Consider the following 25377-nt stretch of genomic DNA (forward strand, 5'->3'; position numbering starts at 1 on the left):
ACAGCCACAGACACACAATAAATGCACTAGCACCCACACTAGACCTAATACGGTCTTTACTGTTCAATTTCTCAGTCAATTTATGAGTGACCCAACGGTCCCACATTGAGATGCAACCTAGAATACTCTTAGATATGTGAAACGAGCTTGTTCTCGGGAATTATTTTTCAATAATGGGTCAAATTTCACTCTAGCAGCATATTATGACTCTGATTGGGGCTTCATGTCCTAATACTTGATCATCTAATAACTGTTACGTCATTTCTTTGGGTGAAGGTTTAATTTCTAGGAAGTCTAAGAAGCAACCCATTATTTTTTTTCTTAGCTCTACTAAGGCCAAGTACCTTTCTATTTGACGACTTATGTAGGAGTTAGCTTGGTTAATTTGTTTGTTATCCGAGTTTCAAGTTTTTACCATTACTCCTATTTCCTTAAAGTGTGATAGTCATGTTGCTACTTGTAGTGCTAAAAATTTATTTTTTTTATAAATGAACCAAACACATTGAGTTAGACTGTCATTTGTTTGGGAGAAAAATTAGGATCGTTTAATTCAGTTGACTCGTGCTCATTCAAGTGACAGCTTACTGATTATTCATAAAGAGTTTGGCTGGTCATCATCATTCAGATATGGCTCCCAAGGTGGGGTTACATACACCTCCAACTTGATGGGTATTCGTCAGGATGGATAATAGTTGATCTGGATGCAAGTGTTGGTCCAGATGAGAAGATGGTCAGGATGTTGTTTTGTTGGTCAGCATGTTGTTCGTGTTGATGATTAGGACGTGGTTTTTATTGATGTTGGTCATTTATGTTAATCTATATCTTTGTTTACGACTCTTCGTAGCTTTTAAATCAATTAATTACAACTTGTTTTTCTTTATGTGTAGGGGCATTCAAAAAATCCGAATTATCCGAAAATTCGGATATCCAAAATTCAGATATCCGAGTCTCGGATATCCGAATTTTCGGATTCTGGTTTAGATGGTTTGGATATCCAAACTATCTGAAATATTTTTTTAATTATTAAATAATAAATATATTTTATAAATATAAGTTATAAGATATTTTGGATAATTTTATGATATTTCAGGTAATTTTCGAATACCTCATATAACCTTTTGAATATTTCGGATAATTTCCGGATATCCAAAATATTTATAAAAATAGTTTTTAATTTTTTTATAATATATTTTTTTCAAAATTCAGATATTTGTTTAGATATCCGAATCCGAAACTTCGGATATCCGAAGTTGGTATATCCGAATTTCAGATACGGATTTGGATAATAAAATCCACTATCTGAAATGTTTGGATATCCGACTTTGAACACCACTATTTGTGTGTATATATAGTTTAGTTGTAATTAATTAATTTTGATAGAAATTATCATAAATTTTTTTCAGACTCATGCATTGAGTTTTACGTGTATATCATGATGAACAATCTTTGATGGTTTTTGTTATAAGACTCAATTTCTTCGTTATCTAGATGTCTTTATATATAAAAGTTGGCAAAGAGTGTGTATGTTCGACGTTAAAAAAAATTAATATCAATATTTATGAGACTTGCCAAATTTGAATCCTACGAATTTTTTTTTCTTGATTTACTTGACAAAAATATAACTTAAATTAGGACTAAACGAATATAATCTATCTTTTTCTAAAATAGGAAAGAATCTCAAAACAAAAAAAACATCAAGCACTACTCTAAAAATAATCTTTAATTTCCCACAAGATCTGGCCGACACTTAAAAAAAGTCCCACTAATCATGGTGATATACATTGATTAAATATAACATAATAATAATAATTTAAATATTAAATACTAATGAAACTAGAAACCCGTAGGTAATACGCTTACCATTGGCTTAAAGAGCTAGTTGGATATGCCATCACGTGTTTCAAGAAAAGATAACTACCTGTTTATTTTAATCACACACGTTAAAATATGACAAAAACATATATATAATAATATAATATATATAATCAAAAACCCTCAAATCCTACGTGTCGCGATGTGATCGCTCCCTCCTTTTATGGAAGCCACCAGATTGCTTAATTTTTAAATGGAGGTCTCTTATTGATTTAACCCAAATTCATGGGTATGGGTCTTACCAAACTCAGATAGCTCTTAAACGGGTTATAACATCTCATTAATTAAAAATTAATCTTACCAATTATTTGATATGAAAATCCTATAAAATAGGAATATAATAAAATTTAATATCCCATTTTATTTAAAAAAATGTATTATTTATAATTAAGAAACAATTTTATAATAAAGAAAATAAACGGGTAATGAGTATTACCAAACCCATATAGCTTTTAAACCGGATTATAACATATTATTTATTTGTGAAACCATTTTATCATCAAACCTCAAGTATATTAATTATTAACTTTTTTACAATAAATAAAAAATTAAAATCCAAATATACATATATAAATATTAAAAACGAATAATGTAAAACAACCCCCGTAATACGGGGGATTAAATCTGGTGTGTGTGTGTATATATATGGAGAGGATTAAGAGAGAACTCATTCTTAAAGAGAGAACTATAGAACTAATAAAGAAATATTTTTAATTTAATTAAAAAAAATATTTTTAAATTTCCGTTTTTGCCGTTATTATTATATTTTGTTGTCATTCACTCGAAAATTATAAAAAAATTAAAAAAATAAAAAAAAAAACTCGTTGTAGTGCACATATGCAATACATCGACTTTTTTTATTACATATGTGCACTAGTGTGTACTTTGATATGTGCAATAATGTTAAATATCATATATGCAATTTTTGTATTGTATTAGTGCAATAGTGTTATATTGTATACGAAATACCAAAAAAAACAATATAGTGTATATGTGCATTAATGTTGTATTACTTATATGCGATAGTTTGTTTTGAGTACAATTATTGTGTTTGTATTTGCATATATTCAATAGTGTGTATTGTATAATGCAATTGAGTTTGTATAATGCAATTTTTGTATTATATGCAATAAAACACTATTTTATATATACAATATACATTAGTGCACACATATGCACTACATCGACGTTTTTTTTTACAGGAACAATATCATCTTATTAGAAGAAGGAAAGAAAAAAAATTGCAAAATATTTTTTTAAAAATAGTTTTTATTAGTTATCTAGTTCTCTCTTTAAGAGAAGTTCTCTCTAGATCCCATTCATATATATATATATATATATATATATATATATAGGATCAGGATCATGTGAGAACTTTTTGAGAATTGAGAACTGTGAGAATCATTTTGGACAATAAAAAAAAATCCAAAAATAAAAAAAATCATAAAACAAAAAAAAACACAAAAATAAAAAAAACTAAAAAAATCAAAATTTTTATTTATCATCCCGGTTTTTAAAAAAACGTAAAAATAAAAAATTCTCGCTTTAGCTAAGTTATACATATATGTACACACATGTTTTTTTCCTATACACATTGTATAATTTAAGGTAAATGATAATATACATATGTGTACATTACGTAACTAGAGATTAAATGAAAGTATACATACGTGTATAGGTATAATACGAATTAAAAAGAAAAAAAACATTTTTTATTATACATATATGTATAATATGTACACACATGTTTTTTCCTATACACATACGTATAATTTAAGGTAAATGATAATGCACATATGTGTACATTACGTAAATAGAGATTAAATGAAAGTATACATATGTGTATAGGTATAATACGAATTAAAAAGGAAAAAAAATGTTTTTTTTAATGAAACCGGAATGAAATATAAGAATTTTGGTTTTTTTACTTTTTAAAAATTTTTGTTTTATAATTTTTTAAATATTCTTTTAGAGGTCTTTTTTAGTAGTCCAAAATGGTTCTCAATTTGCCAATAGTTCTCGTAGGATCCTTACCCTATATATATATATAGGTGGGTTCAAGTGAAAACTCCTCTTAAAGAGAAAACTTAAAAATTCCTAAAAAACTATTTTTTACTTTTTTTAAAAGATTTTTTTTGAAGTTTTTTTTCCCGTTATTCTTATATGTTGTTATTAGTTCAAAAAAAAAACCTCGTCGGTGTAATGCACATGTGTAATAGTGTGCATTGCATATATTCAAAAGTGTTGTATTGCATATAATACAACACTATTGCACATATTTGATACACACTATTGTATATACGCAATATAAGACTAATGCGTACATCGAATACACATTAGTACGTATGTAAAATACAACATTAACGCACATGTGCACTACATCGACTTTTATTTTATTATTATTTTTTTCAATATAATACAATACTACTACACATATACAATACACAAATATTGAATATATGCAATTAAACACTATTTTACTTAAAAATACACAGTAATACACATGTGTAATACAACGGTTTCACACAGTAATACGTATCTGCATTACAACGTTTTTTTTTATTTTTTAATTTTTTTTTTATTTTTTTCGAGTGAAGGGTAAGAAAATGTAAGAATAATGGCTGACGTGCGTGAATATATATATATAAATTTGGATAAAAGTTCCACACAAATCGGGTTTTAACAATAGGTTTTCACCTACAACTAAACCCCACACGAAAGGCAAGTGTACCTATCATTTGTAATAAAGTGTCGGCAAGAAACGAGTGTCAATCCATCGATACGGTAATTTTCTAGTACTAAATCTTTGTAAATGACTAACCAAACAAAGAAATATTAATTTGAGCTTTTAACTAACTAAACTAGCATACAAGAAAGCAAGTAAAAATACAAGAAACAATCAATCCAACAAAACTACCTAGACATGCATCCACTCTACCAATGTGATAAAATAGCAATGATGTGGTAAACATCATGAATCTAAACATAAATACTATATTACAATCAAGCAACGTAATATTAACAATTAATCATCATGATGGGTTTTCAATTAAGAATTAAACATATACTAACTTGTTTGTCAAAATAACAAAGTCTCATAATCAAAGGAAAGCTAGCATGAACAACATTCTAACCACCTAAAATTACACTAAATTAGCTAAACTCATGAATTAAACATCAACTTATGAAACTTTAACTAGCAAGTCATCACCAAGTCAAGAATCATAACAACACTCATCAATTTTCCAATATCAAGTGTAGGGTTTCATGCTCATCAATAGTATTATAACCAAACTAATCTTTACTAGTTATTTCTGACTTAGCAATGTAAACAAAGAAACATGAACATTAAAAGTTTACAAACAAACATCTAGAACATAGTTTTCCAACATGAATGCCTAAACATTTGTAAGACTAACAAGGTATGCAATTCTAACAAGCATGAACACTATCAATATCAACTCATAACTTCACCATTTCCTTGAAAGAAAACCAAATTACTATAACCATACATAGATAAAAATCACAATAGTAAAAGTTTCAACAATGTCTAGATAGTAAATGTTTTTAGCCCATAAGGCTTAAATACAACTACAATCAATCTAGAAATAAGCTTACAAAACATGCTATTAAACATAGAAATGGAAACCAAAATCAAGCAAGGATTGAAGGAAGGAATGATGAATCTTATGTTGGTGGAAGCCTCCAAGAATCCCCTAAAATTGCTGCACTTGATTGATAGAAAATCCCTAAGACTCCACATTTGAAATGAGGATAATGGAGGTGTATTTATGCATTATGGACGTCTGGCACGAGCAGGTGCACGGGACCGCACGGCCGTGCCTATTTGTGGAAAGTCAACCATTGGCTTTAATCTGACCAAAAAGTCAGATTTATCTGTTCTGGCACGGGCTAGCACGGGCATGCACGGGCGTGCACGGGCTGGTTATTTTGACTTTTTTCAGCATTAGATCATGCGCTGGCTTGCACTGGCACATTTCCTGGTTGGCACGGTCCCATGCATGGGCTGGCATGGGCGTGCAGGTCTAGCAGTTTACTGTTTTTGCCTCCGAAACGCCATCTTTTCATGTTTTCTTTGTCCCGCGGGCGCCCGGATCTGCAAATTCACAAATAACTCAAATAAGTACCAAAAACAAAGAACTTGCATGAAGTTTGGCATAAATATGAGGATAATTCAATGCAATAAGATGTACACTTTGTGTTACATCAATGGCAAAAACAGAATTTTAAAAATATTTTTTTTTATTTTTAACTAAAAATAATTATTTAGGAGTTTTTAAGTTTTCTCTCTAAAGATAAGTTTTCTCTTGATCATCTCCCTATATATATATATATATATATAGGAGTTCGTTATTGCACAAATAATGGCTTATCGTACATTACGTACGCGACCTTCCAAAGCGTTGGATTAAAAAACACGTGGTGACAGTTTCATAAATAACCCAAACTAGTTCATGATCAAATTCATCGATTACAAATCCATTCTGATCCAAATTCTGAACTCGTCGCTCTATCTCATTCAATTTCTAAACCCTAATAAGAGCTTAAAGCATGAAATCTCTAAAGTCAAAACCAAAATCAAAATGAAACAGCGCTGAACTTCAAGAATCTTCAAAATGGATCAAAAAATGATGATTTAATCAATCAAACGGATGTGTAGAAGGATTTAGATTCATCAATCGATTATGAAATTGTAGAATACTATACTCAATTGAGCTCTTATTACGGTTCAAAATATTACGTTTAAACGTTATGAACAAAATTGAAGACATTAAAACGTTATGACCAAAACGAACACCTTTAAACGTCGTTTTTGACAAAAAATGAACACCTTTAAACGTTCAAGTTAAACGTTCTGACCAAAGATGAACACCTTTAAATGTTTAAGTTAAACGTTCTGACAAAAATCGAACACTTTTAAATGTTCAAGTTAAGCGTCCTGACAAAAAACGAACACCTTTAAACGTTCAAGTTTAGAAGTTCTGGACAAAAAGTTTAGAAGTTCTGAACAAAGCCGAGCGTTGTGGCGTACCTAAAGTTTTTCGGCTTCAATGTATTTCTCATAGCAAACGAATGATAATACCTAAAAGCATAGTAATAGAATAAATAGAAGGGTATCGAAGCATGTTCGTTTATAGTCTTAGTGTAAACAAGTTGTATCGAAACATATTCATTTTATAATTTTTTTATTATGTAATGTCCAAATTCATGCTACCAAACTCACACGTTGTGATAAGCATCAAACAAAAAATATAACATATTCGGTTAATTTGTTAGTTAATTAAGAAAAACAATTATAAAAAGAGATAAAAACATAATAATATATTTAAAAAACAACAAAAAGAGCGTAAATAAACAAAACTCAAAAAGAAAATAAAAATATTTGATTAATTTGAATTCATGTAATAAAAATACGATTCATTTTATTATTAATTATGATTATACTTATTTTTTAAATTACTTAATTATGTCATAAAAATATAGAAAACAAAAGTGTATTTTTGCCCATAAATGTTTTATCCTTTTGTTATTAAAATAATCATTTAATAATAAAAATCATAGTTTAGACCCATTCAATTAACTAGATCAAATTTATAATATGATTTGAATATCTTATCTTATCTTATAATACTAATAAAAGAAAATATTAAAGCTTAGGTGTTAAACCCACATTTCACCTTGTTCTTAATCTCTCATCTCATTCATTCTAGCTATTCATGGGTCATGAGTCAAAACCATTTTGTAAAATATGGGTTATAACATAGTGTGGATTATATTCATTATTGAATCGAGTGTCATTTTCATATCTAAGGTTTGACCAACTACACAACTTTAGTATCTTTTTTTAAATTTCTTGCAAATCAACACATGGTGTTTCTAAAATCATGCTATTTTAGTACTTTTCGTTAACCCTGTTTGTTTTTTCCGTTAAGTTTACATTAAATTAATTCACTAAGCATTTTGAGAATCACAACTGAAATAACAGACCTTATTTATCTTTATCATTTTCAAAAGCTAGTAATAAAAGATATAAAAGATAAGTTGATTAAAGATAAATAAATTGGAAGACCAAAATGCTCTTACAATATTTTAAGTGGATGATGATGTGTTTTAATTTGGTCCATACAATGAGTTCTTAAGTTTTTATAACTTAACTTAAGGTAGTTTTCAAATGAAATTAACCTCAATCATAAATATGTGGCCCGCACAATTTTTCTATAAACTTAGTTTGATATATGATTTGGAAAGAATAAATTGTAATAAATAGAAATATATTTTACCTTAATTTTAAATTTAAACATTAATAAAATTATAACTAACTTTCATGTCTAATTTAATGTGGCTGTTACACTTAGTATATTTATAAGGTCATCAAAAGTTTAAATTATTATCAAAGCTATCTATCTACTTATAAAATAATCATTAAAATAAATATAAATATGTACATTAAGCTAAAAAACTAAAAGTTTAAATTATTATTAAAGCTATCTATCTACTTATAAAATAACCATTAAAATAAATATAAATATGTAAATTAAGCTAAAAAACTAATTATAGATTCCACACACTAAATTAAAATATCCGAGATTAAATGGAAAATATTATATATTAATCTTAATTACCATATTTGAATGAGTGAATTTTATAATAATGTATTATAGTAAGAAATGTTGAATAACAGATTAAAGTAATTTTTTTAAATTATTATCTTTTTATGAAAATAGTGATTACATTAAAATAGAAGACAAGCGAGCAACAAATTACGCCACTACCTATTTTTGAAATTGCAAAACTTAGTTTGTTAAAACATGTGATATATTGGAAGTGCATCATGATTATAAGATCAAAATTCAAATCACACCAATTTCTATAAATCAAACATCTATAGGTAGGTTAAGTTAAAAATATACCAAATAGAGGGTATTTGGGAGTGCATAGTTCCTGTGATTTATTTTGCTCATTAAAAAGAAATCATATTTGTAATATTTTGATTGTTGTTAACTTATTAGTTTATTTACATATAATATCTCAAAAATATTATGTTGTTTAAATTGTATAAATTTTATAATAAAAAACACTTACATTTTGACAACTTACCTAAACACTCAAAAAAAAAATTTATTTTATTTTTTTCACAAAGCAATAAATGTATTTGGTCTAAAGGTTTAAAATCATAGATATAAGACTAAAAAACCAAAATGATAAAGTGTTTGTTTTGAAAATTAAATTTTATAAAAGCTAGAATATGAATACTTTCTCATCTCAAGCCACTCATATGGTTGGTCTTTTACATCTTCTTATATAGGGGAATGTTCATGTGCATTTTAATTTTAACATGAGAACGTTAGAATTAATACTAATTTATAAAAAATGAGAACACAATAAACAATACAAACTACAATACCAATCTACATAAACAATGATTTATAATAACAAAGAAAAAAACCTAAAAATTACAACAAAATAATCAAAATTAAGAACAAAATAATAACAGCAAATACTTATAACAACAAAAGAAAAAAATCTAATAATAACAACAAAAGATAAATAAACAAATACTTATAACGTCTCATAATTGAAAATTAGCAAATACGAACAAAAAATAACAGCAAACACCTAAAAAATAAACCTAATAATAATAGCAAATTGGTTCCCACTATTCTCATGTTAAGAATAAAATATATTTGATCATTTTTCATTATTAATAACTGGATTCTAATCTCAACTTATAAAATAACTTTTATAAGAAAAGCAACACATTTGATTTTTTTGAATATTCACTTTAATACTACTTTAATAACTAAACACCATATATCCTTTTTAACAGCTTTCATAATACAAGCAACACATTTAATTTTTATTACACATTATCCTTTTATTATTTTTTTCTTTCACATTAATACTCACTTTAACAAGACTTTAAAATTAAACATCATATAGTTTAAAAAAATTCAAATTCTGGAGAACCTCCTGGAGTTCTGGTTTGATTCCAACAAGGGTGAACACCATCGTTCTAGGTTTCAAACTCGGGTAAGATAGACTGTATGCGGACGGCAAGCCTTTTGAAATCCCACGACAGCTAGTTGCACTAAAACCATTAAAACACCTCTTTTTTATTTTATTTTATAAAACACATATCTTTTTTATATCTTTTACATCTGACACTTTTTGTTTCCTCACGTCTGAAGCGAGTCAAACAGGTCATGCATGGTAATGTCTCGATTCAAAATTCTATGATTGTAATTCTAAAATGATTGAGGTTTCAAATTCAAAATGAGCCGACGACGCAGCTTGTTACAAGTTTGATTTCCGTCATTTATTAATACATGTATTAAAATCATGTTTTGTTGAAAACAAAAAAAAAGGTTAGTATCAGCTTATAAAATAACTTTTTAAAATTCAAACAATACATGTGTCAGTTTTATATTTCCTTTCACATTTAAAGTTATTTATTATTTTCAGAATTTATCCACATTTTAAAAGTAAGCAATAAGCAATAAAATAATTAACGCTGAGTCAACATTATTCGACTCGGATATGCCTCCGCCGTTAATGATTTAAAAAAAACAAGAAAGCCATCTACACACACAATTATGCATCTATTTAAAGAGAATAAAAAGTTACTCAAATTACATAAGTTATAGAGAGAGAAACAAGGAGTTTTAGAGAGAGAAACAGAGGTAGATGATGCACAGCGTGAAGAAGAAGAGCTTGCATTAGAATTCTCATAATATCATTTTGCAGTTAATAATTAATATCTGTGATGGTGAGTGACGGTAACGAGAGTTGTAGCAGCAGAAGCATGGATTCGTCGCCGTCACGGTCGGTGGCGACGACCGGCCAGCGGCATCAGATGAAGAAGCTAGAGGTTTATAATGAGGTGCTTAATCGCCTCAAGGAGGCTAATAATGAAGAGGCGAATGAACCTGGATTTGAGGATGAACTGCTTGCTCACTTTAACCGGCTACCGGCTAGGTATATAATATATATATAAGTGATTCATTTTATTGTTAGATGCGTGTGTGAAATGTAGGATTGGTGGAATTAGGTTTACGATTTAATCGTTTTTTGATCTGAATTTCATGGTTTGTGATTTACATTTTCCGGATATTATTGACTTGGTGAGTTATTTTCTCGGTCGTTGAGATCGATTCAAGAATAATTGAAGACTTTATTTATCTAATTAAATTAAAATAATTGTAAATAGGACAGAAACAGTCAAATATGCGGCCTAAAGTTTAGTCTGAAATTTTATAGATGTAGACACTGTAATTTTTTATTATTTTTTTAATTTTACGGCAATTCCGCTGCTTCGGCTCAAGGCAGCGAGAAGGATTCCCAAGTTCAAGTCGAAAAGGATTTTTCTTAATAAGGTTTCTTTGTATTTATAAATGTCAACTGATTGTCAACCAACGGATTTAGTTTGTAAATTTCATTTTGGAGTTCAAAATCAAAATGTTAATGGCTGCATCTACTCAACTACATGATTACAAACTGAAGTAAGTGAATTGTAATTTAAAATATTATTATTTGCTGTATTGAAGGTATGCGCTTGATGTGAATGTGGAAAGAGCTGAAGATGTACTCATGCACAAACGGCTACTGCATTTGGCTCATGATCCTGCTAATAGGCCTGCATTTGAGGTCCGCCTAGTACAGGTTAGCTAATGCACTTATAAATCCAGCAACTTTTTTATTGGGAAAGCATGGTTTCATCCTGCTTAAAATCTTACCCATGCAGGTTTCTACAACAACTGATAGCAGCACTGATGATGTCGTTTGTTCAAGCTCAACTAGACAGCAACCAGCCCAGAGGTAAAAATTTGACTGGAATTGGCCAGTAATCTTGTTTCTTTAGGTCCTAGTTTCTTTACCATTTGTTTTTTTTATGTGTTATTATTATTAATATGAATGTCTTATAACAGCATTCACCCACCACCTGCATTCGGGTCATCACCTAATCTTGAAGCCCTTGCACTTGAAGCAAACGAGTCTCAAGTTCAGAACGGTGATAGTGCTGTAAATAGCTATTCATCTCTTCCCAGGTGTCTTTCTAGAATCACTTAGTTTTTTTGCAGTAGCTTTACTTGGAAATCACTTTTAAAACTTCTCACTTTGGTATATTGCACCAGTTTCTTCAGAAACCTCATATACTTAAATATATTCTGTTGTTAATTTCCATATAGGCCTATGCATGAGATTACATTTTCAACAGATGACAAACCAAAGCTTCTGAGTCAGGTGCTTGTTTTTTCTATTACATACATTTTTCTGAACCTTTTTTTTAGTATGTTTTGGCAGCTCACAAATATTAACATGTTTAAAATTCCAGTTGACCGCCTTACTGGCTGAAGTTGGACTTAACATCCAAGAAGCGCATGCTTTTTCCACAGTGGATCGCTACTCATTAGATGTCTTTGTTGTTGATGGTTGGCGATACGAGGTATTTTCTTAAACTCCTAAACTTAAGTTATATATGAAATTAGTTGAATTTTCTAACCTTTTATATTCAATGTCGACTGTTTTAGTTTGACTTCATTTTCCAGATTAAAAATTTGATGCACATATTTTCAGGAAACTGAGATGCTTCGAACTGCACTAGAAAAAGAGCTCTTTAAGCTTGAGGTACGCACCTGCTAATCAAGATTTTAGTTAAGAGTTAACTGCCGCTAGTTAACCAATGTATGTTACAAGCATGTTTGCCACCTCTGCAGAAACAGTCTTGGCCAAGTCAAAGTTCATCGGCCCCTTTAAGTGAGTTGGACCAACCAAGCGGGCCATGCCAAAATCGCCTAACGATACCTAATGATGGGACCGATGTATGGGAAATTGATTCACGGCATCTGATACTTGACCATAGAGTTGCATCTGGGTCGTATGGTGATCTGTAAGTCTTTTTAAACAAGTGTTTGGCTATTTGCAATCACATTCATGGTTATTGTGCTTGGTGCACATAATAAGCTGAAATTCATTAACTGATGCAGATATAAAGGTACGTATCGTAGTCAAGAAGTGGCTATCAAGATACTTAAAACGGAGCGCGTTAACACAGATTTGCAGAAAGAATTTGCCCAAGAGGTTTACATATTGAGGTCAGTCAAATAGTCAATATTGACTGCATTTTGTTATCAAATTGTATTATTATTCTTCCAACATGTGAAACTCAATAAAAAATATTGTGTGCAGGAAGGTCCGTCATAAGAATGTAGTGCAGTTTATAGGAGCATGTACCAAGCCTCCAAGTTTGTGCATTGTAACAGGTATTAATACTCATAGAACCCATGTATCAAGTCAAAGTCAAAACTTTGTAATTTGCAAGTCAAAACTTTGTTACTGTTACATTTGGTGATTGTAGTTTGTTTTTACTTTTGTGGAACACAGAATTCATGAGCGGGGGAAGTGTGTATGATTATTTACACAAACAAAGGGGCACATTTAAGCTTCCTACATTATTAAAGGTTTCAATTGATATATCAAAGGGTATGAATTATCTGCACCAGAATAATATAATCCACAGAGACTTGAAGGCTGCTAATCTTTTGATGGATGAACATGAGGTAATATTCTGTCTTTCTATATAATTTTAATATTTGTTTTCTTGGCTTTCATATTTTGTGTTGGTGGCTTTTTAATATTGTTTTTATGTAAATACTTTAGGTTTTTATCAATTTCTATTGAACCTTAAAGCATGAAAGCATGTTATTTTAGTGATGATCTAGCCTTTTCTCTTTTTGAAAAAAGAAAAAAAAAAGATTAGAGGTATGTTGCATTAAAAATAAACTTTGGGCTCCATTTGACCTTTTCTTTTAGTCTCTTTTTCCTAATTTACCAATTACCCATTAGAGATGAAGCAGCCGGGTCGACCCATTTATTAGTGAATGTTTTGAAATTGATGCTTCTAATTTTTACTGTAGGGACTAGGGATTTTCAGTGACAATCTTCGTACCCACTATATTCCGACACGACTTAAAACACGATACGAAATAATCAGGTCTTGGGCCGTCATATCTAGCCTGCTTAAAAAAGTTCAATCATTAATTAAATGGGTCATTCAGTTGACCTGTTTAAACTGTTTTTATGAACACATTCGACCCATGAGCCGGTTTCAACCCGTTTTTACAACCCACAAACCCGATTAAAACACATTTACTACTCAATTACTACCTGGCAGCCCGTTTTGACATGGTCAGATGAATGGCTTACATGAGTCGTGTTCAGGTTAGAGAATTTTAAGTGTGTGCGGGGTATTGTTGATTTTTTTGACATGAATAAATATATGGTCATTTGCAACATGATTTTATTAATGATACAGTATGTAAGTATGTTGATCTGATTGAAATAAAATTTTAAATCATTTATATGACCTTTTGGTTTCAGGTCGTTAAGGTAGCTGATTTTGGTGTTGCGAGAGTGAAGGCTCAAACTGGTGTCATGACAGCCGAAACCGGGACATACCGATGGATGGCTCCCGAGGTACCCCTTTTTAATATAGTTATAGCTCTATAATATCATGCATAAGTTATTTTTTTTTTTTTCTGGTCGTGAAGGTCATTGAACACAAGCCCTATGATCACAAGGCTGATGTTTTCAGTTTTGGGATTGTATTGTGGGAGTTACTAACTGGAAAGGTATATATATATTTTTTTTGACAATGGGTCATTAGCTTGACTCATCTTTATTTACCTTCAAATTTAAAAACGTATTTTTCATCCACAGCTTCCATACGAGTACTTGACCCCCCTCCAAGCAGCTGTTGGCGTCGTTCAAAAGGTGAATCATCATCAATCGTTACTTTTCAACATACAATTTTTGCTCTTTTGTTATACCTTTCTTTTCTACGTTTTCAGGGGTTACGACCTACTATTCCAAAGAACACTCCACCAAAACTTGCTGAACTGCTTGAGAAATGCTGGCAACAAGACCCGAGTTTGAGACCCGACTTTACAGAAATCATTGAGATTTTGCAGGAGATTGCTAAAGAGGTATAGTATATAATATATAGTTAAAACCACAAAGTAAGCAAAATGAATAAATTTCATGCTGGCGTGTTCAGGTTGGAGAAGAAGTCGATGATCGAAAAAAGGACAAAGGATTCATATCGGTGCTTCGCCGGGGGCATCAATGAAAACAAAATGCCAATCACTTTTATGATTCTTGTCTCTTAACAACCAGACTCATAATGTCTTAGTGCATTATCCATTAAAAGTTGTATCTTATATTGAGTGACTCAAACCCTCGAGGGCCTCTGGGGATGACTTTATAGAACTATACTTGAGCAATGAAGCCATTCGGTGAATGTTTCCTTTTTTTTTTCTGTTTTTTTTTCTTTTTTTTTTTTAATTTGTCTAATAGTTTTTAGAACTATTGATATTTATAGAAAATGAAAATAAATGACAACATAGCATTTCATCTTTCTGCTTGTTACATGCAATATGAAACATATCACAAGCATTAACATTTCTTTGTAACCAACGGCTTCTCTCTTTTAGATGTTTAACTTGTTCCCAGTTTTTGCGGTCCTCTATTTGCTTCAGTAGCATGTTTACCTCCTCTTACAACACACGACCAAGATCTTTCATTTTATGGTATTTGTTGGCTTTGTCTTTGAAGGACACTCAATGAGAAGTTAATTAATTGAAGGTGATATTTGATTTTGGCTGAACAAAAATGTTAAAACTTAATTGCATAGATAGAAATGGTCACGGTGGTTTGGAGACATGAGGCTCAATGAAAATTTCGATTCTTTTCCATCTGAGGGTTAGTCTACATCTGCACTATTTGTCACAAAAGAATCAATAAACACAATTACCATAAATACATATAACATATATACGTATTATAAGTAAGTTACATCTAAAAGAAGTTTGAATTTACGTTGATCGACTTTTAAAATAGGTGTAACAAACGTTTACATTACGACGTGAATAGTTTGATAAATGAAGCTCGGGCTCAGGCTCAGGCTCAGGCTCGCTTGTTTATTAAACAAACTTATTTTAAACCTAAATCTCATACATGACTATATGAGTGGGTGACCACTCAAGTCTAAACTGAAGACAAGAAAAGAAATAAAAAAATAAAAAGAATTATCATATCATGTGATAATTATAATTATAATTTGAAAGTAAGGGGTGTTTGGGATTCCTTATTTTTACCTTTTTTATGAGTTATAATAAGTTAAAAAAAGTGTTTGGATATAGCTAAAACTAAGTTGAAAATAAGTTAAAAAAAGTGTTTGGATATAGCCCTTAAATTTAAATGAGATGTGAAAATGAGTTTGCTTGTGTTACGTTTCAACCGTGGGTGAAGCTGTCGTCGAGGATATTGAAGTGAAATTGGTTGTAGGTCTAGTCCATGGATTCTTCTTCTTTTTCTTCTTGTGTTAGATGCCCTCAGTGGAACATCGATAAACCTTTTGTCACACCCTCAAGATCCACTAACGGAGTTTTACCGTCAGAGGGTGTGAACTAACAGGATCGGAATCATTAGTTATAATCAAACCATAAAACAAAGTTTCAAAACCATGAAAACATTTACGAGTAGTTAAATGCGGAAGCGTAAAACCATAGCAAACAATGTTACGTCACGCAGGACGACTTAAAACCCAATGATAACAGTTTAAAAATAAGTTTGCATAATTTAAAATGTTTCAAGCAATGCATGTTCCTAAACCGCGCGCCCGCCTCGGCTACCTGAGAATAACATACTAAAAGTGTCAACACAAGGTTGGTGAGTTCACAAGTTATATAAAAATAAAGCGTTTAGCGTTTGCGTTCAGCGTTTTGCGTTAAGCGTTTTGCGTTACAGCGTTTTGCGTTACCAGATAGTGCTATGTCAATTATATATCTATAGGTAGCTAGCCTATAAAACAAGTATCACTAAGTGTTCGACACCGAAGCTGACTGTTTATCATTTGCCTTGCCACCAGGTCATCCAGACCATGGTATGTGTTTAGCCAAGATTACACCCGCTCGACCTCCAGTCGAATTTAGCGTTGGGTGGGGTTTGTCAAACCCAGTAGTACTACTCAACAATGACTCGCTATTATCCAATATTAAACGGTTCGATGTGAATGAAGGACTTTAGTTAACGCGTTTGCCACTTAGTCTTTACAAGTGATATATAATCTATATTAACAAAATCTTAAATGCGTTTCGGAGTATGTTATCTCCCCCAAGTGAAAAGCGTTTAAAAAGTTTAAAAGGGGAAAGTGAAACTCACTGTTTGCGAAGAAATTCCCAAATTAAATCACCAAGATGCGCGTCACAGAAAAACTCTCTTTAGCGTTCTAAAACAACAAAGAGATTTTTCTAAGTGTCGGAATATTATCGAGTCTCTAGACCCGGCACATAATACCTATGCACGTAACATGTTTCGTGTTTCGTTTGTGAAACGTGTGTGACTTTAACAAGTGTATTTGTGATACGTTACATGTGTAAGCGATTATTTACGTGTCACGTATTCATAAAGTACATCACTAGCAATTACTCCCTGTAAGGGCAATTTGGTCAACACATAACAATTAACTAGCAACTATTCCCCACGAGGGCAATTTGGTCAAATCATTACAATCAATTAGCTATTATTCCCCGCAAGGGCATTTTGGTCAAAACACGACAATTAACTTGCAATCATTCCCCTCAAGGGCAATTTGATCAAAACACGATAATAAATTAGCAAGTACCATGTTTCATGCATTTTCACAAAACTCAGCAGCTAGTTTCACCGAGACAGAAATTCTACTTGAAAGATTGTACTATTCCACCGATCATAGCATCTCAATTAATTTACCAAAAATCATCACAGAAGCATATATGTCTTAGGTTTCCAGAACATATTTTATTATATTTTTATTCCACATAGTTTTCTCACAATCATCAAATCATTACAGCAAACTCATAACAATCAAATTCATGCGCAACAGAATGTTATTTGCAATTCCCGTTAAACGAAAAATCCAATAAATTCAAGACCACTTGGGTTAGGTTCCTAACTCAATGAGTCAACTTCCAGAAGTGGAACCAACCCAATTGGTCTCGTAGTTCATGAGATATAACATTTACAAAACAACCTAACAGCAGGTCTAACAGCTCAGCTTTGCACAACGTTTTTGTAAAATCATAAAAGTTAACCTTTACTTGTCCAAAAATTACAAGTTTATATTCTTTAGAAACTAGACTCAACCTAGTTTACTGTAGTATCAATAATTTCAACCAATTTTCACATTTACACCTCGTTACAGTCAATTAAACATCAATAACACAATCTGTCCAGAAACTGTTTGCATCCAAACTCAACATATCAACTATCTATGGACCATCATGCATTCATATAACACTCTAGACTCCATAATCACTATCCATGCACATCAATTACACCTTACATACATGATTAGGGTTTTTGTTTGAACTCAAATCAAAGACACAAGCAATTAACATGTAACAATATTCAATCTAGTTATCAAATCATCATCAATACATCATCCAATCAAACAAAATCATATGAACACAAAACCATATAAAAATCGGCAGCTAGGGTTTGTAATTAACCCAATAAAAGTCAAGATTAAGTATAAAGGATGCATAGGATAATCGATTATACCTTCCTAGCACCTAATTCTTCAATCAAACACTTGAATTCTTGGTTGTATGTGTGTGTATAGGTGACGGCAGCCAAGGAAGGGGGAGGAGAGTTTCCGATCGGGACTTGTGGGGAAAAGAAAATAAGTTAGGGTTTAGTTATTATTATTATTTATAGAATACTATGTTACACTTTGGCCCCTCCACTTCTAAGTATTACTTATCTAGCTTAACTAACTTGTTTACATCTTGAGTTAGCGTTTTATACTATGTTATCACATAACACATAAGTCTACACATAATTATCACATAATTATTGTTTTGACGTTTTTCGTTTATTCATCAATCGTTTGCGTCAACTCGTTTGCGTTTCGGTGCAATTCCCGAAAGACTACACATGTAGTAAGTGTTAAGCGTCATTTAAACCCTAGTTTAAATGTAATGAAGTGTGCGTTATAGATTCAGTGATCTTAAGTTTGAATTGACGGAGTTGAGTTAACGGAGTTAACCTGAAATTGACGATTGTCACATCATTCCCATGTTAAAGAATTTTCGTCCCGAAAATTTGAGTCAAGTCGTGATGAGTGTCTGAAAGAGTAAGAAAAATTTTCAGTTTGTCATATCATCCCCTAGTAGAAAGAAATTTCGTCCCGAAATTTAATTCATACCTCCGGTGATGTCTGACGGTTTGCCGGGTTTCGCGGTTTTCTGTGTTTGGTCAGCCCTTCAAAAAGGTGAGGATACTTTTTCAACATTTGATCCTCGCGTTCCCACGTGAACTCCGGTCCACGTCTCGAGTTCCAACGAACTTTAACGATTGGAATTTTGCTGTGCTTGAGCGTCTTGGTTTCCCAATCCAAAACCTCGACTGGTTCCTCAATGAAACGTAACTGTTCGTCAACTTGTAGTTCATCCAAAGGGACTACTTGGGTTTCATCGGATAAGCATTTCTTCAAGTTGGATACATGGAATACATTGTGTACGCCACTGAGTTCTGTTGGTAGGTCCAGTCGGTACGCCACCAGACCAATGCGCTCAGTTATCCGGTAAGGACCAACATTCGTGGGTTGAGTTTGTTTCGCTTACCAAAGCGAACCACACCTTTCCAAGGTGAGACTTTGAGTAACACTTGGTCATTTACTTGAAATTCGAGAGGCTTTCGGCGCTTGTCGGCGTAACTCTTTTGGCGATCTCGTGCTGCTGCCATGCGATTTCGGATTTGAACAATCTTTTCCGAAGTTTCGAGTACCAGTTCCGGACCAGTGATTTGGCTGTCACCCACCTCTGCCCAGCAGAGTGGTGATCGACACTTCCGTCCGTACAGCGCTTCAAACGGCGCTGCTTTAATACTTGCGTGGTAGCTGTTATTATACGAAAACTCTACCAAAGGTAAGTGAGGTTCCCAACTTTTTCCGAAATCCAACACGCATGCACGCAACATATCCTCCAGGGTCTGAATAGTTCGTTCACTTTGCCCATCCGTCTGAGGATGGTATGCTGTGCTCATATCAAGACGGGTGCCTAGTGCGCTTTGCAGCGACTTCCAAAAGTGCGAAGTGAAACGAGAATCTCGATCAGAAATGATTGAGTCAGGCACTCCGTGTCTAGACACTACTTCCTTCATGTAGACGCGAGTCAGTCTTTCCATTTTGTCCGATTCCTTAATCGCTAAGAAGTGTGCAGACTTAGTCAACCGGTCAACGATCAACCAGATGGTATCGCATCCCGTCGGTGTCTTAGGTAAACCCGTGATAAAATCCATTGAGATGTGTTCCCATTTCCACATTGGGAGTTCCGGTTGTTGCAGTAGGCCAGATGGTTTCTGGTATTCTATCTTGACTCTGGCACAAGTCAAGCATTTGCTCACGTAGGTGGCAATGTCGGCTTTCATGTTCGGCCACCAGTAAAGTGCCTTTAAATCATGATACATTTTATCTGAGCCATGGTGGATAGAATATCGGGACTTGTGAGCTTCGTCCATCACCAGAGTTCTCAACTCTCCGTACCGTGGAACCCAAATCCGGTTCTCAAAATATCGGACCCCGTCCGATCTGGTTTCAAGTTGCTTGTTCATGCCCCGCATGAGTTCCGATGGAAGATTATCATCTTTCAAAGCTTCGTGTTGCGCCTCGCGAATCTGGTCAGGTAAGTTTGCATGAATCGTGAGTTGCAATGCTCGCACTCGTCTGGGTTTATCTGTTTCTTTTCTGCTGAGGGCGTCGACCACTACATTGGCCTTGCCAGGGTGGTACTTGATGGCACAATCGTAATCTTTAAGCAGCTCGACCCAACGACGCTGTCGCATGTTCAGCTCCTTCTGATCGTAGATATGTTGGAGACTCTTGTGGTCGGTGTAAATGGTAAACTTGGTACCGTACAAGTAATGCCTCCATATCTTAAGGGCAAACACCACAGCTCCGAGTTCCAAATCATGGGTCGTGTAGTTCTTCTCGTGAACCCGTAGTTGTCGAGAGGCATAAGCTATAACCTTCTCGAGTTGCATCAGCATACAACCGAGACCTTGTATCGATGCGTCACAGTGTACCTCAAAATTCTCCGTTCCCTCGGGGAGGGCTAGAATAGGGGCGCTACAGAGTTTGGTTTTCAACAGTTGAAAAGCGGATTCTTGCGCGTCACCCCAATTGTACTTAGTGCCTTTGTGAGTCAAAGCGGTGAGGGGTTGAGCAATCTTTGAAAATCCCTCGATGAAACGTCGGTAGTAGCCGGCCAGTCCTAGGAATTGCCGCACCTCAGTCGGAGTCTTAGGTGCTTCCCAGTTTTTGATGGCCTCTACCTTACCGGGATCGACATGGATACCATTCTCGTTGATCACATGTCCTAAAAAGTGAACCTCGCGAAGCCAAAACTCACATTTCGAGAGTTTAGCATACAGTTGTTCCTTCTTCAATAATTCCAGAGTTACCCTTAAGTGTTCTTCATGGTCAGCCTCGTTCTTGGAGTAGACGAGAATATCATCAATGAAAACAATCACAAACTTGTCGAGGTACGCCTTGCATACTCGATTCATGAGATCCATAAATACGGCTGGTGCGTTGGTTAGGCCAAAAGGCATAACCGAAAACTCGTAGTGACCATACCGTGTTCTGAAAGCCGTCTTTGAGATATCTTCTTCGCGCACTCTTAGTTGGTGATAACCAGATCGCAGATCGATCTTCGAGTAGTAACTCGATCCTTGAAGCTGGTCAAACAAATCATCAATTCGCGGTAAAGGATAACGGTTCTTGACCGTCACCTTGTTCAACTCCCGGTAGTCGATACACATTCGAAAAGTCCCGTCCTTCTTTCTGACAAATAAGACAGGGGCTACCCATGGCGATGAGCTAGGTCGGATAAAACCCTTATCCAATAAATCTTGTAACTGAGTGGACAGTTCCTGAAGTTCCGCGGTGCGAGCCGATACGGGGCTCGTGCTATGGGTGCTGCACCGGGTGTCAACTCGATTTGGAATTCAACTTGTCGTATAGGAGGGAGTCCGGGCAAATCCTCCGGGAAAACTTCCGGAAAATCTCGCACAACTAGTATATCTTCAATTCGCTTCTCCTCCGCGGGTTTCTCAACAATTTGCGCCAAAACTGCCGGATGACCCTTTCGTAGGTACTTTTGCGCCTTCATAAGGGTAATGACGCTGGTGGTCATGCCGCTTCTCTCACCTCGGATCGAAATGATCTCGCCGGAAGGGGTAGTAATGTGGACTATCTTGTCGTGACATATGATCTCCGCTCGGTTCTCGGATAACCAGTCCATGCCGACCACGACATCGAAACTACTAAGCGTAAAAGGAATAAGGTTGACATCAAAGACATGACCTGACAGTTTTAACTTACATCCCGCAAGTACATGAGTCGTTACTATAGTCTTACCGTCAGCTAATTCAACAGGAAATTTAGCATCTAACGGAGTTGGAGTTAAGTCTAAGAGTTGGCTAAAGGCTTTCGACACAAAACTCCTATCAGCTCCAGTGTCAAACAATACAGAAGCAAAACAATCGTTCACAGGGAACTTACCAGTCACCACGTGCGGATCATTGCGGGCTTGACCCGACCCAATTACAAAAGCTCTTCCTTTGCCATTGCTTCCACCACTACTGCCACTTCCATTACCTCCATTGTTGTCGTTCTTTTTCAGCTTGGGACAATCTTTCCTGAAATGACCCTCCTGCCCACATTCGAAACATCCCTTCATCGTCATAGGTGGTTTAGGAGCACCATTTGCCGCAAGGTCTCCTCTACATTCCTTCGCCTGGTGACCCATCTTTCCGCATCTCTGACACTTGACACGGTCACACGGGCCAACATGATGATAGTTGCACCTATTGCACTTCGGATATTTCCCAGCATATCCGCTCGAACCCTGCCCGCTACCGTTGTTATTGTTGTTGTGATTCTGATTGTTGAAGCTCCGAGTGAATTCGGGCTTACGGTAGTGTTGTTGCGGTGGGAGGTTTCGAGGACGAGGATCTGGTGTTGTCAAACTTCCTCTTTCCACTGCTCGGGTTGTTGTTGCTGTGGTTGTCATTACTCGGGTTGTCACGGGCTTTAGTGGTTGAACCCCTAGGTGGTAACGCACCTTGGGTCACAGCCTGATCTGTCAGTTTGTGAGCTAAACGGATCGCTTGTTGTATCGTGGCTGGTCTGGAAGACGTCACCATGCCCTGAATCTGCGGTGCTAACCCATCAATGTACATTTCAATCCTCTTACTCGGCGGATCTACCATCCGCGGACACATCACCGCTAAATCATGAGAACGGGTAGTGTAGGCTTCGATTTCTGAGCCCACCATCTTCAGTGACCAAAATTCTGACTCTAACTTCGAAATCTCCTCTCTCGGACAGTACTCCTCTCGCATCATGTTTTTGAACTCCTCCCAGTTCATTGCGTTAGCCAGTTCCAATCCAAGGATCTGCACGTTCGAATTCCACCAAGTGAGGGCAGAATCCTCAAGTGTTCCAGCAGCGAATTTGACCCTACTGGTAGGGGGACAATTGCACATCTCAAATGCCGACTCGGCCTTCTCAGCCCAACGCAGGAAGCCTATAGCTCCCTCAGTGCCCTTAAACGTACTGGGTTTGCAGTCAAGGTAGTTCTTGAAGGTACACGTTCCACTTGGACCTCCAGCTTGATTCTGAACGTGTGCGGCTAAAGCGGCCGCTGCATGGTCGTCCAGCAGAGTTTGAAGTTCAGCTGCAGTCAAGTTGATGTTACCACGTCCGTGTCCAGCGTTTCTTCCAGCCATTTCCTAGAATCACAGTATAAAATGTTAAACATGAATTTTTCTTTAATATACAACACACCATACATGTAATAAAAAGATAGGTAAGAAAGAATTAAGAAATGACATCACATCACAACCATATATTAATCTAATTAATAATTCATGATTAAAACCATTGTATTCACTACAAAGTATTTCAATCAATCCTTAAATTCATAGAAAATAATAGTTCGGATGGAGACAACCCCTCCATCTAAGTTGTAACACCCCGACCAAAGGCGGATTATACATCGGGGCGCCACATATTATTTCATTACTCGTGACACTATTGGGTGTCAATATTTAATAAATACATTCATTCGCGCACGCGCAACGTAAACACAAGATATAAATAAACCAACATAAATCAATATATTATAAATCATAATATTCGAACAGTAATAACTTGTCTTGATACATTTTAATCTAGGTCCAAAAGTAAAAACGTCCTATGTGTCCACAAGCTCCAAAACAGCTACTGCAAACCTGAACATGTGTTAAAATAAACGTCAAACACTTGCGTGTTGGTGAGAAATCAAGTTTAATACAATACATAGATAACAATAAATCTGCGCGCAACATGTGTATGTCTGGTTTTCAACAAGGGTGTAATCTGATCGGGACCAACTCTAAGATTCATAGACTGCCAGTGCTCACAATTGAGCTCACAAACAAGACAAACTGTGCATGTGCAAACAAAAGAGAAAATCATAAACGATAGTTCTCCCGTGTTCATCTAATGGTACCATGAGAACTGCGGAATAGACCGACAAGACGGTTAATGATCCACACATACAAATAAACAGCCAAGTCTACGTCCTCAACACATGGGATACTGCGCGACTAAAGTTCATAAACAAGTTTAAGACTCTAAGTTTGTATGAACACATGAACATCCCAAAACATTAAAAGCAAAAAGGGATTAGGTACGAGATTACTCACTTGATAAACGATGCGGTGTAAGATAAAGCAAGAACCAACTTTAAACAAGCACAAGTTAACCTATAATTAAAGATTATTGTTTTAATGATTTGTTTTAAGTCTTGATTATAAGTTAGCATAATTAATAAGTAAATTATTATATATAATATATATATATTACCGAAAAGCAGGGCAGAACAGAGAGGAAGACGGAGGCAGAGAGGAAGACGACAGAGAGAGCAAGGAGCAAGAGAACAGGAGAGATTAAGTGTTTTGTGTGTGTAGTGTTAAAATATTATTATTATTTATAGGAAAACCCTAGGAGACATAATCCCTAGAAAAGGGGAAAAGATCTTTAACAGGATCAAGCAAAAGATATCAAAATGCATAAGAATCCAAAAGCAAAAGATATCAAAAGATATGGCAGCTGCAGAGGCAAGATAAAGCTGTCAGGGAACAGTAAAAAGGCATGGGCAGATCAGATAAAGGTACTGGTCAAGCATGGCAAAAGCAGATCTCAAAAGATTATGTCAGTCACTTTATCTGCCAACCAATGGGGTTGGTGCACATGCTGCGCCGAAAGTAACTTTTCAGACATAAAGCAGATTAGGTCAACAGCACAAAAGATAAGACAACACAAAAGCAAACGGCTAGATTAAACAGAAGAAAACTCAAAGGGTTCAGCGCGAGGAGGCTCGAGCGCGAAGGCAGACA

At 34.4% G+C, this 25377-nt stretch overlaps 1 protein-coding gene across 1 annotated transcript; it reads left to right on the top strand.

Moving 5' to 3' along the window:
- Positions 1-10657: 10657 nt before the first annotated feature.
- Positions 10658-15066, top strand: LOC143547400 (serine/threonine-protein kinase STY46-like). The gene is made up of 16 exons (XM_077038836.1): positions 10658-10869; positions 11439-11553; positions 11636-11709; positions 11820-11939; positions 12081-12135; positions 12227-12337; positions 12469-12519; positions 12609-12781; positions 12879-12986; positions 13081-13154; positions 13276-13451; positions 14272-14367; positions 14442-14522; positions 14611-14664; positions 14742-14876; positions 14948-15066. The coding sequence occupies exons 1-16, from the start codon at positions 10658-10660 to the stop codon at positions 15017-15019; spliced, it is 1707 nt and encodes a 568-aa protein (XP_076894951.1). The 3' UTR covers positions 15020-15066.
- Positions 15067-25377: the final 10311 nt, after the last annotated feature.

Source organism: Bidens hawaiensis, unplaced genomic scaffold (genome assembly GCF_021521415.1).
Source record: "Bidens hawaiensis isolate Kalapana, Puna unplaced genomic scaffold, B.hawaiensis_p1.1 tig00014716_1, whole genome shotgun sequence".
Classification (NCBI taxonomy): Eukaryota; Viridiplantae; Streptophyta; class Magnoliopsida; order Asterales; family Asteraceae; genus Bidens; species Bidens hawaiensis.